The sequence below is a fragment of the Theropithecus gelada genome, chromosome 4, assembly GCF_003255815.1.
Source record: "Theropithecus gelada isolate Dixy chromosome 4, Tgel_1.0, whole genome shotgun sequence".
NCBI lineage: Eukaryota > Metazoa > Chordata > Mammalia > Primates > Cercopithecidae > Theropithecus > Theropithecus gelada.
In genome coordinates, this window is record NC_037671.1 from 52,231,266 (window position 1) to 52,247,721 (window position 16,456).

General features: G+C 32.5%; 1 protein-coding gene across 1 annotated transcript; it reads right to left on the reverse strand.

The window, feature by feature from the left end:
* Nucleotides 1–9,850: 9,850 nt before the first annotated feature.
* Nucleotides 9,851–13,935, reverse strand: DEFB114 (defensin beta 114). The gene is made up of 2 exons (XM_025384511.1): nucleotides 13,881–13,935; nucleotides 9,851–10,005 (listed from the first exon to the last, which is right to left on the reverse strand). Exons 1-2 carry the CDS (start codon nucleotides 13,933–13,935, stop codon nucleotides 9,851–9,853), a joined length of 210 nt encoding a protein of 69 aa, XP_025240296.1.
* Nucleotides 13,936–16,456: the final 2,521 nt, after the last annotated feature.

Here is a 16,456-nt window from a genome sequence, read left to right on the forward strand (position 1 = left end):
ATTACTGAAATAAATAATTCTTTGTTGTCTCTTACATGCAATGTAGATATTAGGGACACTGAGGTATAAGATAATTTCACAATAAGCACACAAACACACATTCACACACATATACAGGCAGATAAAAATTCTATGTTTCCAAAATGCTAAATGATGACACACGCAATAAGTAGTAAGTCATTTTAATAAAAAAATTGATTATTTGGATGTTCTTTAAGAAGATATTTTAGCTATAGTTATTTAAAAAAGAGTATGTTTAGCAAGAGATCCAAGTCATATTTTGTTACTTCCAGGTCTTAAAAAAGAATACCCAAGCAAAGCAAAGCAAAATATGAATGGAAGTACTTAGGAGTAGTGGTTGCCATGGCCCACTAAAGAGAAGTCAAAATAAAATGCCCTATTCACAGACATTAAATGTCTCTGATTTTGATGGTTTTTAAATTAAAGATAAATTTAATAAAGCTCATTAAATTTAGTTGACAAATCAAGCAACTTGGAACATTGCAAATTATTCAATGGCTGTTTATGTAAGACACTGTTGAATTCCAAGCACCAGTCTCTGGAACAGGTTTGCAAAGGTGGAATTTGGTCCTCAGAACTATTTATATACCTAAACGTGAAAATTATCTAATGCAGAAAAATATATGCATACACATATATACACATATTTATATAAAATATATTGAAAAATATATAGAGAAACATTTTATGATCTTCTCACAGAAAAGTCCTTTTTAAGCAAGAAAAATGCTTTAGAAGCCATATAACAGATAACAATTTAACTATGTACAAATATATAATTTTTTATGATCCCCAAACAAGCAGTTTGAATAAAACATTTGCAACATATAACAGCCAAGAGTAGACATAAAAATATACATAAAGACTGTGTAAAATTATTTACAGATATAAATAATCCTAAAGAAAGTTAAATGATGGTTATAAAAATTAAATCACAGGAGAGAAAATACAAAAATACAATAAACTTATCAAAAATATTTAACATTCTGGGAATGACAAAGATATAAATAAATTTCCCTATGATTTTTTTTTTTATAATTACATGTTGCCTTTTTTCAATTATAGAGCAATGATGAGTTGTAGACCCATTGTGGGAAACAGGTAGTATAGCCTAGCAGTGTATAAACATTAAAAATCCACATATACTTTGACCCAGCAGTTTTACATATTCTCATTTTTTCTGCAGATAGTTTGCATAAAACTGCATACAAAGATGTATGTACAGGGATTAGGTATCCTGGATCCTGCTCCACACCGTGTTTCCTGACTACCTCTGTATTTTGGAGTGCTTTTGTAGAATTTTTTCAAAGTTCTCATCTGCTGCCTTGTACTTGTCTGGGCTGGGAGGGCTATGGAGTGAAGAATCCCAGTTTCTGACTGGACCTGAGTAGGTGCTGATGTGGTTTCTTTCTTTTAGGCAATCTTCTGACCCTCTAGCCTTCCACACAATGCCTACTGTTAACCAGATGTCTCGGGAAGTTCTGGGATTCATGCTTAAAGGGACCCTAGACCAAGGCCCCCGGTTGGGCAAAAGGTAAGATGGGTAGATCATGCTTCCTGGTTGCCACAGAATTTCTTGTGCAAGATAATGAAAGATAAGGCTGCCAAAATGGTACTGACAATCTGATATTGGGCAATTTTCACCTAAATCTGACAGAGAGAGAGTTCAGAGCTTAGAGCTACTTATGGTTCACTGACTTGAGCTGCATGTTTGGTACCATGGAATGGGGACTTCTAGCACATCTGTATTTCCATAGCATTGTCAACTCCAGCCTACAACACTCGAGAGAACCACATTCCTTCTCCACCTGCTGGTACTTAGGCTCTATGAAGAACTGTCACATGCAGTGACTGGACTGTAAACAAGTATGTAATATACCCTTTCTCCACTCATTCTATTCCACTCCCTACCTTCCTCCATTTGTCAAGGGGTCCTAAGGATGAGTGAACTTATCTTCTGGGAATTTTCCAGATTCTTGCTCCTCATTTTGAAATGCTAATGGAGCCTTTAGATTAGTCATTGTCTTCTCTTGCCTTTAATGGATGTAGTGATTTTATACTATCTTTGGTTGGATGACAGTCTTTGAATGAGACTACTCTTCTTGCTCAAACTGTAGGCTCCTCTTCTGCCCTTGCATCTTGTAGTAGCGCATAGATGGGAGAATAGTTCAACTAAAATAGATCACATTCTAGGAAGGTGGTGATTAATACCTGAGAGTTCAATAAGTGATTGGATGTGTTGTTCCACCTTTATGCTGTAAAATTCCTAGCCATAAATTTGACATGAGCAGAAACAAATTATTATTCACATTTTCCTTCATATTCTGGATAAGACTTATATTTGTGGTCATCACCAACAACTCACAGTAACAATCGAGAAAATTATTAAAACCTTCCTTCACAGGCAGCACGATGGTGCAGCATCAGTAGTAATGACAAAATCAGCAATAAAGAAAATGGCTAAAACTGCAGAGGCAAAATATATATTATTTCAATAAAACCAGGTTCTGAAGAACCATGATCTTATGAGTAATAAAAGCATTCCCGACTTTTTAAAATAGTGACAAGACCTGAAATTTTTGAGGATCAGGCATTTGGCAATAAAAGACATAAAGAAATGTTTCCAGGCTCTATGAAAAATCTTAACATGCACTGACTGAACAACAAACTAATATGTAATATACCCCTTCCATACTCATTCTAAATCTTTGCTGACACATAATGATTCCTCACATGGACCCCAAAATTTTGTGTTGCATTTTAAATTAAATTATGTGTGTAAACAGGCATTCTGTAAAAAAAAAAAAAAAAAATTGTGATGGTGTACACCCAAAAATAAATTCTGCTAGAATGCTATTTCTGCACTTAAGATGTTTTTTCTTAAAATTAGATACCAAGATTTACCATACAGGAAACAAGTATTTCCAAAAACAAAAATCAAATTATGCATTATTACCTATAAAATTTTTCCTCTTCTATTCTACTGCTAACAGGCATATATTTTTGGCTAAATGAATCTCAGATAAACACCAATTCAAAACCTTTTCCAACCCTTTTAATCCATAAACCAAATTCCAAACCAATTCCAACCAAATCCAAAACCAATGCCAACCCTTTTGATCCATAAAAGTCATTTTCTAGTTTCTCATATTCATGACCTCAAAATGAAATACGCTGGTATGCTAGAAACGAAATTTCTAGCTTGCTTTTTCACCCAATTAATAATCTAAGAAAAGCAATGAAGATTTTTTATTTTTACTGTTTTGAAGCTAGGAGAAACGACTATTTAGTAATGTTCTCTCTAATTTTCCTGACTTCTCTTTCAAAATATTCATCTATACATAATAATTATATATGTATGCATATATCACAGACACCCATACACACACACAAACACATATATATGCATATATATAAAATTTGCAGCTAGCTCTGTTTCCCTTTGGTGGATTCCTTCTTTTTAGTATACCTTTTTTATTTCTCTGGAATGATGGAGATACAATGAAGGACTAGCAGAGGAGAATGGCCCAAGGGTGCATTTTCTTTTCCAGACTCTACCACAGCTGTTTTATTGTTTTGTCGCTCTTTGTTTCTCAGTTACCTTAATGTAAAGTAACGGCTTTGTAACTCAGTCATGTTTTGCTAGGTGTGTTGTAAATAATTTAACCTTGCTTAAAGAGAGATCTTGTCTTTACTGTCTACTTCTGAGAGATAATTTCTAAACTCTTAAGATGTCATGCCTGATAAAGCGTCTCTGTGTGCCTGAGCATCTAGGGTCATACCGGATACTCAAACAATGTGATCTAGGGTGGGGACTTCAGGTCATGAAGTACCAATTCAAATTCCTGGACACTGAAGTGGGCTGACTAGGGTGATATCTCATATGTATTGCCACACATTGCTGGGAAAAGTAGCATTGTCCCTGACTGCCCTGGGAAAGGACAACTGGAAGCTCTACTCTTGAAACTTCCTGGAGCTCTGCCTTATGTGTCTCTTCTATTTACCGATTTTAAGTATATTTTTTACTATAATAAACCATAATCATGTGTATAATAACTTTCATTTAATTCATTTCACCCTTCTAGTGAATTATCAAAACTGAGGGTGGTCTTAGAGAGCCCTGGACTTGCAATTTGGGATCAGATGTGAAGTTGGTTTTAGAGACTGCCCCCTAAATTTGCACCAGGAGTGAGAAATGCACCTTCTTCTACTCATCCTTCAGAGCACAGCTTAAACTTCACTTTATCAGAAAATTATTTTCTGACTCCAAGGGCACTTTTTTTTTCCATTTAATAGTGTATCAGTTCTTAGTATGCACTGACTGAACAGTAGACAAACGTCATTCTTATGTTGAAGTCCTGCTTCTCAATGTGATTGCACTTGGAGACAGGATGTTTAAAAAGGTAATCAAAGTTAAGTGAGCTTGTAAGTGTGGGGCTCTAATCCAATAGGATCGTGTCCATATAAGAAGAGAAAGAGACACTGGGGATGCACATCTCAGATGTCCATGTGAGGGCAAAGCAAGAAGAAAAGCCTTGCAAGTCAAGGAGAAAGGTTTCAGGAGAAGTTAAGCCTGCCAACATCTTGATCTCAAACTTTCAGATGCCAGAACTGAGACAAATAAACTTCTGTTTTTTAAGCTATCTAATCTGTGGTATTTTGTTATGGCAGCTCTTACGGGCTAATACTGTTTCTTCACATCATATTTTCTCATCATGCCAGCAAATTCACCTAAATGTTATTTAGTACAATTAAAATTCAATAATTAATTGCATGATTCTATCACTTCCTGGCCTTTTGGCTGAGATCAAGTGTAATTCATTGCATGATTCTTAATTTGATGTATTTTCATTCCCTCCTCATTCACACTCACTTGAGCATCTTCCTGATGATATCAGTGATCTTGCTTGCTACTCAATCGCCAACATTTTGTATAGTGAAACAGAGTAGATACTTAATAATGTTTGAATGAGTGAATGAGTAAAAAATGAATCAATAAAAGATTGAATAGCTAATAAAATTACTGTAGGTGAATATTTACAGCATAACTACCATTTGAGAGACCTCTCCAGTTACCTATCCCCTAATATCAATATAACTTTATTTATGCTCTGAGCCTAAAGATTCATCGATCAGTGACTTGACTTCTAGATCTGACAATGAACAAATCTCATCTCAGCCTAAATCATGACTGCAACCACAAATGAACTTGGTTGGAGCAAACCACAAAAACATACTGTTCTCGCATAAATTCCCCGTCACTAATTTCATGGGAGCAGGAGCCTGATTCTTAGTGCTGCCTGGCAATCCTATCACATTTCCTGGTTCCATCACTCTTTCACTCTGTTAGTGAATTATTTCATGCCCTCTCCTCAATTCTGACATCAACACAACCTTTTCCCATTTTTTAAAATCTTAAGTGATGACCTTTATACTTCACTAAAAAAATTGGGGCAATAAGTAGGGACCTTTATCAATTTTCACGACAGTTGCTATTCCTCTATTTCACAGGCAGGAATTACCTCAGTTCTCTCCAATACTACTCTGAGTGAATTCTCTATGCTGTTGTGATCCTAGCTAATGACGACATCTCCACTTTTGCTTTAGATGCATCCTTCTTATCTACTCAATGATGTCACTCTAGCAACTCTCCTTTTCTCTTTCATCATCAATTTTCTTTGCCAATAATTTTTTTCATTGCTTAAAAGTGTTTTAAAATTTTCAAGGATAAATATTGAAATAACAATATCTTGACCTCATCTGACCTTTAATTACTGAACCATTTGCTTTGTTCCATTTACTGACAAACTCTTTAAAATAATGTTCTACATTTTCTCACCAATTTCCATCTTCTAATTCTCTCTTGAACCAGGTTTTTTGCTTCTTCTCCACTTTTGAAATTGCTTTAATCATGATCTTCAAAGATTTTCACATGCTAAATTCATTGACCATTTATTTGTCTTTATATTCCTTGGCTTATGGCAATAGTTGACACATGCTCTTAAGTCGGTTTATATCACACTTACCTGGTTGTCTCCTAATATATTGGCCATTTCTCATTAGTCTCTCATACTAATTCTTCAACTCAGTTGTCTTTAGATTTTGAAATACCCCAAGGCTTAATCCTAGAAACTTTACCAATACTCATTCCTGAGAAAATCTCATTATCTCATTCTATCTGATGATTTCAAATGTCATTTAAAAGTTGATGATTCCATTTTTAAAAAGCTCTAGCCTGACCTTTCTCTCGAATTTTATACAAATATCCAACTTACTGTTTGACCTTTCCAATTAAATATTTGACTTCATGTGGCCAAATTGAGCTCTTGACAGAGAGGCATATCCTTGCCAAACTTGTACCTCTCACAGTTTTCAATCCCATTTCTTGGCAACTCTGTTTTATAACTACTCAAACAAAAATTTTAGCGTCATTCATAGTCTGCAAGGATGTAAGTCACATCCTCATTGTTTGTCGCCAGCAATTCTTTTGGCTCTACCTTCAAAATGTATCAAGAATGTGATTACTTCTCACATACCCACTCTTGCCATTATGAAGAGGAAAGTCTTCTAGGAGTGTCAGAATAATAGAAATTAAGAGGAGGAAAGATATTTTAATGAGTATTATTACATATTACACATAAGAACCACTTTAAATAGTTTAGAAATATATGAATTAAGATTGAAATTGCCATTTGTAGGACTGAATAACGTAGACTACAGCTTTATTTGTATTTCCATATTGTATTCATTGTTATTTATGAATGGGCAAACTGAAAGCTAGTTTAATAATTTGTCTAAGATTACATGAGTGAACAATAGGTACTCTAGAATTAAAATTAGAAATGGCTTCTTCCAGGATTTTCAGAGTTTTCCAGATCAGCTTTCAAATTAAATTAAAAACCATAACAACTTGAATGAAATCATGCCTGCTTAATAGGAAGTAAGTAGGAATGTCTAGGATGTTTTACTATTTTTCAACATTTATTGATTAACACCTACTATATTATAAGTCTGACCTAGGTTTGAGATGAGACAACTATGTTGTTGCCACAATCTTCTTAGAATTCCATTCCTCAAAGTTTTATTGTAAATTTTTAATTATTTCTTTACTTATCATTATATTCAATTTCTTAAACTCAATTCTCATCCCTGGAGTGCTTTACACATTTGTGTCTTCTCTTCTCAAATCTTGGAATCTGATTCTTATATCTGGCTCCTGAGAGACACTGACACAGACATTAGCTATCTTCTTGTCTCTAACTTGTGCATTCTACTAACTTAAACTTGTTTTTTGAAAAACAGCAGTGTCACCTTTTCAGCAAAAGACCTCTAGTGAATGCCTTAAACCTCAAATAGTACCAAACCCTATATATAGTGTTTTTTGCTATATATTTATACTTACGATAAACTAAAAATAAAATAGAAAAATTATAACAATATACTGTAATAAAAGTTGGTGAATGGAGTCTCTGGCTCTTACTCTCAAAATATCTTATTGTACTCTACTCACCTTTCTTTTTGTGATGATGAGAGAAGACACGATGCCTACATGATGAGATGAAGTCACCTGAATGACACAGTCATTGGGACATAGCCTTCCACTACTATTGGACTGTATATTCTGGAATCGGTGTAACCGTCCCTTACTTGCAGTAAATGGCTTGGCACAATTAGTTTGAGGGGATCCTTTGCTGAAGTCTTCTTTAAGGTCAGTGCTTTGTGGCACAAGACACTGCCATCCATTGAAACACATTTTCTGTTCATGTCTTCTACCCACAAATGTAATGCCTTTTCTGTTTTAACTAAGTACTTATTATGCACTATGGCCATAACTTTTGCAGTTTGAGGTATGACAGTCAAATTAGCATAAATTTATTTTTCTTTCTCACAATTACACGGATAGATTTGTTCTTACCATGGGTTTTAGCAAGCTCAGCATATGTTTTTTTCCTTTATTAAGTCAGGAATTTTTACATTTTCACTTAAAGCACTTTACAGCTTCTCTTTGACATATCTGAATTGCCATCTTGAGTTTTGCAGCCTTATTGAATAAAATAAATGTTATTTCAATACAAGCACTGCTATACTGTGATAGCTGTTCTGATAACTGAGATGGGTACAAAGTGACTAACAGGTGGGTAGCACAGACAGCATGGATACACTGGACAAAAGGATAATTCATGTCTCAGGAAGGATGAAGCAAGAAGGTGCAAGATTTTATCACGCTACTCAGAACAGCAAAATATTGAAAACTTAAGAGTGGTTTATTTCTAGAATTTTCCAATTAATATTTTCAGACTGTGGTTGACTGCAGGTAATTAAAACTGTGGAAACTGAAATCACACATAAAAGGGGGCCACTGTACAAATCACTCACATCCCCAGTGGGTATTTGATCTTTGTCCTAGTGAAACCAACCCAGTAGTCTCATAGACTGTTCTTTTGGATAAACATAAAAATTGACCTTTCTGATCTTAAAACTTGAAGCTTACATTTGTTTTATCTGAGTTCCTTCCTCAGGAAAGGACCTTCTCAAAAAAAGTATCAAAGAACTGAAACTCACCAGATCACCATAGCCTGACAATGAGATGCCTGACCCCTCATTCATCATGACTTCTTGGGTACCTCTCCCTGGTTACTGTTTTTTTACACATTGTTACATTTCTTCCTTGCTGTATAAACCCCTAGTTTTAGTCCACCAGGGAGATGGATTTGAGACTAAGCTCCCAACTCCTCTGCTGCAGTCCCTGATTAAAGCCTTCTTCCTTGGCTGTATTTATTGTCTCAGTGATTGGCTTTCTGTGCAGTGAGCAATAGGATATAGACCCTACCAATGGTGTTTCACTATCACTAGTATAGGATTCCTGTTTTGATCATTAATTTTAGTTAATATGGTAGACATTCCCACTAGGTTCACAAAATTTCTGATTAAAAATAGTAAAAAAAACAACAAAAGCAAAACAATAATCCTGAACCACTAGTTAGTTTTTAAAAACAAATATTTGGTTACCTGGTAAAATTTGACACATGGTGAATTTAACCTTTGTTTTTAGATAGAAAACTAATTCTAATCTTCATATTTTTCATCGTGTTTTAATATTAGACAAACTACTGGTACTGTCTAATACTTTTATTAAGGTTTAAATACAGACCTTAATGCATTTTCCTATTCCATCCAGAGCTAAGAAAGAAAATGCTAATAAGCTCAGGCAATGTTTTGTGAGTCTAAATTCTTTATTCAAAGTTCACATTGTATTTAAACCCACTTCTTAATGAATCAGTGCTTAATGGATCAATGTTTAGATTGTATTTAAACTCAATTCTTAATGAATCAAAACCGGATTTATTATCCCTTTCTGAATGAGATTCTTGCGAGGTGATAGAGGAAGGGCTAGTGAGTTTATCCGTATTTTCCTGAACTTATACTTTTAGCTGTTGCTTAGGCTTTTTGTGTCTTGACTCCAATAACCTGATGGTGATATTTAGACAACTGATAAGTCCATTGATTTTCATGAATCAAGTTTCTAATGAGATCTTGGCTAAATTGGGAAGCATTCAATGGTATATGTTTTTGTGGCCCAAGACAGATTAAAACTGAACCTAAATTAGAGAAAACATAGTTCCAGATATGCTTATGTTAAAACTGTTAATTCAGAAAAATAAGAGAATTTCTATCTCATTCCATTGTATATGAAATTAACACCCACAAAGGAGGATAGCACTATTGGCTTATATATTTAATTATTTATTTCAGAAGTCCTAATTATATTCCCATACCTCTCTGCCCTGATGCCCATGTAACTTCTTTGTTCAGAGGTATGTCTTCCTTTTCAAAACATACCATCTTCTTCATACAACCTCTCAATGCAGCAAATTTTTCTTGCTGAGGAACATATGTCTATTTGCTTTTCACTCTCAAGACAGTCTCTTTTACAACGACCGTAACATTTGGTGCAACGATCAGCATCCACCAAGGTACATGTTGCTACGGTAAAAGAAGAGTAACAGAAATTACTAATCTTTTATTTAAGCATATATTACTTCTGATTTCATAGAGTATGATATGTACATTGTACCAAGTTTAGAAGATACCAAAAAAAATACACAAAAACTATCTTATACCCCCATGTATATGCAAAATTAAAACTTGTTTTAAAATTAATATATGATTTAAAACTTCGTGACATATATTATTCTTCTCAAAAAGATTCAAGATACTTTTAGAGCTACATGACAATGTATATAATCTTTCAGCTGTTTTTGGACAATCATATAATATCTAAATTTTTGTTGTTGTTGCTTGTTTGTTTGTTTTGAGACGGAGTCTCGCTGTCTCCCAGGCTGGAGTGCAGTAGCGCGATCTCGGCTCACTGCAAGCTCCACCTCCCAGGTTCACGCCATTCTCCTGCCTCACCGAGTAGCTGGGACTACAGGCCCCCGCCAGCACGCCCGGATAATTTTTTGTATTTTTGGTAGAAACTGGGTTTCACTGTGTTAGCCAGGATGGTCTCGATCTCCTGACCTCGTGATCCACTTGCCTTGGCCTCCCAAAGTGCTGGGATTACCGGCGTGAGCCACCGCGCCTGGCCAATATCTAAAGTTTTTAATATTTTAGGATTATGATAAACAATGTGGGTTACATATTTTAATACTTACATGACATATCCTTATGATAGTTGTAAAAAAGTTTAATTTTAGGGTTTTAGTACTGCCACAAAAATATATGCAATTTTTGCCCCATTGCAATTTTGATTTTTATGTCCTTATTTATGTTGAATACTTTTCCTTCTTTTTATAAAATTTTTTACATACTTTGTTGATCATATAATTGGAATTTTTAAAAATACATTCACAAAAATTTAAAAAATATATTGTGGATAGTAACTTTTATCTGTCATATTTGTCACCAGTTGGTCTTCCTTAGTTGTTATTTTCTGTATTGTTAGTTATGGATTTTAAACAATAACACTTTCATTACAAGATACATAAATATTCAATTTAAAAATGTAAACAATTTTGCATTTTTATATGCAGTAATGTACAAAAATCATCTATTTTAATGTGTTATTTTACTTTCAAAATAAGAAATTCTTGCATAGAATTTTTCATCATAGTATATTATTTATTATAGTATTTTTTTTCTTCATATCAACTGTACTTGTCAGATATGTAGCTAACTTCCTTTCTTTTAAACGATTAAATAATTGTTCCACACTATTTATTAAAATATTTTCTCCATCTCTTTAAATGATTTTCACTATATGCTTAATGTTGTTATATGCTAAATTCTCACAAACTAAATCTCTTTCAGCTATCAATGGCATTTTATGAATATAGCTACGGATTTTTGAAACAGGAACAGCTTAGATTACAAAAATGTATAATAGAAAAAGCATGTGCTTTATTATATTTTATTTCTTTATGTATAAACTTTAAAAATAAAATAAAACAAACTTGCAGAAGAGTACCTAAACATAAATGCTCAGCTAGGAGTGTTATTAAACACTAGGGACCTATGTAAACATTACCCAAGTTAAGAAATAGAATGTTTCTGGTACACTTGTGCCCCCTTACAATTACTATTCCTTTCACTCTTTCATTTCAAAAAAAAAAAAAAAGTCTTGATTTATATTTTGTTTAAGTCTGCTCATGTTAAAGCTTTATGTGAACGCAACAGCACAGCACATATATTTTTACATCTCATTCATTCACAATTTTGTTTTTGGAGATTTGTTCTTATTTTGCATAACTGTAATTCTTCCATTTTCATTATCATATAGTGGACTGTTATATGCATATACTAAAATTTAGCCTTATCTGCTTATGAATATTCAGGTTGTTTCCAGTTTTTGAATACTTTTGTACTTGACTCTTGGGGCATATGCTCAGGCATTTTTGTTGGGCATATCCCTAAGGGTGAAATGCAATGGCAATGTGTCTGCATAGCTTCAACATTAATAGATAACGCCAACCCTATTTTCAAATCATTGGTGCTAACTTAAACTTCCAGCAGCATTGCATAATACTTTCAGACATCTAAAACCCAAGAAATGATTGATATTTTTAATTTAGTAATTATGATGTGAATGTAATGACACCTCATATATCTTAACCCATTTTATATTTCATAATAAAATACCCATTTTTCTGATTACCAAAAAAGGGCAACATATTTTCTTATGTTTACTGACCTAATAAATATCTGTTGTTTAGAAAGTGATCCATCTTTGGTTTTCTATTGGGCTGTCTTTTTTATATTGTTTTATGTATGTTATTTATATATTCTAGTTGTGTTCCTTTTGTATGCTAAATGTATTGCACAATATTTTTCTCTATATAGAGCTTGCTTTTTTTTTACTTGATGTTTTTTGATTTACAAAAGTTTCCGAATTTTAATGTAGTCAATATTATTTTTTCTACTGATTAAGAAATACTACTACTTGTATGTCAAAATTGTTAATAAATTCTTTTACGTTAACTTGTATGGTTTATTGTTTTGCCTTTTTCCATGCTTGCATCTCAGGTTATTTGGAATGAGATTTTGCATGTGGTAAGAGGCAATAGTCAAATTTCATTTTTTCTTCGTATGACTATGCAATGAAACCAGTCCTATTTATTGAAAAGCTTATTTATTACATTGTTCTGTAGTGCCATCTTTATCTGTTTCTGGGTTCTCTATTCTACATTGATGTATTCAAAAATTTATATGTATTAGGTAATTTTTGAAAAAATTACATCATAATGAATCTGAACAGCAACAAAAAGAAATAGAAAACCTAAATGTTTCTAAACTCAATAAGGGAATAGAATCTATAATAATTAAGCTTCTATAGAGAAAATACCCAGGCCAGATAGGTTCACTGTTGAATTTTAAACATTTAAAGAAGAAATAACACCAATTATACACAAACTTTTCCAGATAATAGAAAATAAAATGATGTTTCTAACTTATTTTATGAGATCAAAAATACCTGGTATTAAAACTGATCAGGACATTACAAGAACGAAAATTAAAGGTGAACCTTACTCATTAACACAGATGCAAAAATTTCTGGTGCATAATATCCTCACATGATCATTTTGATATCAGTAGCATATATACTAATATATCTAATAAAGTTTAGTTCTGCCTTCACTTTTTCATTACAGTTTTATCAAAGCTTTATTAATTTTGTTAGTCTTTTCAAAAACCAAAATGTAGCCTTTTTTATTTTCTCTAGTTTCTGTCTTCTACTTATTATATTTAATTATGTCTCATTACATGCTTATAACTGTCATTTTAATTTGATTTTCTTTTTTTAACTTCATCAGTTAAAATTTTACATTTTAGTTTTCTTTTTATATATATAGATATAATTATATTAATTTCCTTGTAAACCCTACTATGAACTTTATCTCATTTTTATTACCATTCAGTTCAAAATATTTTCTAGTATCCATTTGATCATCTTATAGATTCTGTTATTGATATTCCAAGAAATATACACTGCTGTTCTCAGTTCATTCAGTTTCTCTAGGGTCTAATTGATTTTAAGCCTTCACTTCTGGGACTTATAAATAAATTTAATGTATTATAGTTTTCTTAAGAATTTAAATACCTAGAAGAAAACGCAGCCCAAAAAAGTTGAAAGAGCTTATCTTCATTATCTCATTTTTTCTGCGTATCAATTTGGAAAATGAGGTAGGTAAAATACACCAGTGTAATGACATTATCAATGAGAAAACCAAGATTTGATATAATCAAGACACTTCTTTAATTGATAAGATTGCATTAAAAATCTGCATTCTGAAATTAATAATTTATTATTTCTATTTCTAATGAGAAGTTTTACACAAATATAACAGAGACATCTATCTTACCTGGTAGAATGAAGGTCACATAACACAGAAAATAGAGATAGTAAAAGATCCTCATTCTGTAGAAAGAAGCTGTTGAAAGATTTGGTAACAGAATGCAGAGACTAGAGAACTTTCCAAAAACCCAAAAGACATTTACTATTTATAGTTTTCTAGTGGAAGAGAAACTCTCATTATCCAGAAATTATTTTAATTTTGTGTGCCTGTCTCTGCTCCAATGACTATGGCTGTGGGCAGAATTACCCAAATTGAAAACACTTGAAAATAATGGAGCTTTTGGGAGGCATCCCTCTGTGAATGATAGCTGTAAACACGGCATCTTCATATCATTGCTAATTAATTAATGATCAACACAAAGGGGCATCCATGGAATAAACTTAAGGTAAATATTTATTTACTACTTCAGAAATAAAACAACAGAACATTGTCCATTAATCTACTGATTACTTTTCAAAATTTACTGTAGTCACTAATCTGGTGTGTCAATTTATCAATATGCCTGCATATCAAAAATTTTTAATTATATCATGTTATCCCATTAATTTTGCCCAAATTCTTCATTTACAAGACCCAAATATTAAGCCTCACGTTTGTCACTAATTTCTGTTACATTTTTTTCAGACATAACTTACATATTCACGAAACTCTTGTTTTCTTTGTAAAGCTCAGTAATTCTCCACCTTTTTTAACATTTAAATATTTTATTACATGCACATAATGAATAATGAGAAGAGACTTTGTAATGAATAGCAATAACTTCCTGCCCACTAGGCCTTCTAGTGATTACTAACATAAGAACAAGGATGTAGTTTATATCTTATCTTGGCTTACCAACCAAAGTACATCTCTTGGTTTCTGCTAAGAAAACTACAAATTTAGATTGTTTGCACTCTTTTCTAGGCTATCTTTATCAAATATTTTGAAGTTATGTTAATTTTTTAAAAATGTTATAGGTTATCTTCAACAAAACACTTACATTTTTCCTATCAACTGTAGTTACAATATTAAGCCTTACTCATTTAAAATGAAAATATTTGCCTTCTTGCCCGTTACTCCAGCAATTCTCTCCATTTTTCACATCCCATTCATTTGTTGCACATTTCCTTTTATGTTGTGTAAGATAATATGTGTACTCTGTGTATAATTAGAATAAAAACATATGCTTTATTTTTAGACTGTAATACAATAAGCATTACCAAGTATTTTGCCTTTTTCTATGTGCCAATTATCACAACACATAGGTTAATCAAAGAGAAATGCTCTTGGTTTCAAAGTCAAATTGACATCATTATTAACATTATTACTATCAATAATTTATATTTTTCTTATCTTCTTTCTGCTATCTTTCTCTTAAGTGTTTTTGTGTTTTTCTTTTAATTGTTTCATATTTATTTAAGTCATTATTGAAAAGAATTTCTTCCTGCAATGTTCTTGGTGCATATGGACAAAATATAAATAATAGGCACTCCCTATCTTCAAGTTTATCTCAGTAGCATAGGTGATTCCTGAGACTGCTGCATTCTAAGATTTTCTAAACCTGCGCTCCTGAGTTTAATTTACTGTGATCTGGATCTCGTGTATTTTTGTTGTTGTTGTTCTTGTTTTTCTCCCTCCAGAATTGTTTTCAGAAAAGATTTTTTTAAAATTAGAATTTCATTTCCTTTCTAAAAAATATTTTTATTCTGCCCTCACATTTAGTTATTTGGATGTTAAATCTAGGTTCAAAATCATGTTCCTTCAGAACTTGGAAGCTGTTACTCCACTAACATCCGGCATCCAGTCTTCCTGATAAAAACCCTAATGCTGGGATAGCTCCTTTTAAATGTTTTTATTTTTTTCTCTTTTGACGTCATTAGGACATTGGTTTTCTGATTCAATCTCCCAAACTTTATGATTCACACATTTCTTGGTGTAAATTTCCTATGAATAAGTTATCTTTCTGGTATTGATGAGCTTATATCTTTCCCTGGATCTGGGAAATTTTCTTCTCTTTCTCTATTTTTTTTTTTTACTGATAAGTTCTTCCCTCCTTATTTGTTTGTTTATTTTCTCTCTTTTGGGGATTGTTTTTAAGTCAAACATTTAGCTATTCCTCTATAATTTTCTCTCTGACTTTTATGTCTATTTGTTATTTTTTGATTTTAAATAAATCTTTTACTTTTATATTTAGCTTTTGCAATTTTTAGGCAAACTTTTTTTTCATTTGCTAAAAAAGGAATATAAGTGCCCTTTTCTGTTCTCTGATCATTATTATGTCATAGAATAATAGTCCTGTATTATAGATGTAAAGGTTTCTTGAATACCTCTGTAAATACATTTTAGAGAGGTTTAGTTTGTTTGTTTTGTTTTACATTATATTCTTTTCCTTGATCTGTTTTCTCAGAGTCTAGCATTCTGTTTGCCATTGTGATCTTAGACATTCATGCTGCTGATTTTACTTATATGTTGGATGAATAACTGAATACATTGTAGGATTTCCTTGATTGTCATGCATATCTTTTCCTCTCTGCAATGGAATTCTCATGGTAAAGTCTATGAATGTGGGCTGAATGGGCTTCCTTACTACAAGTAGAATGCCT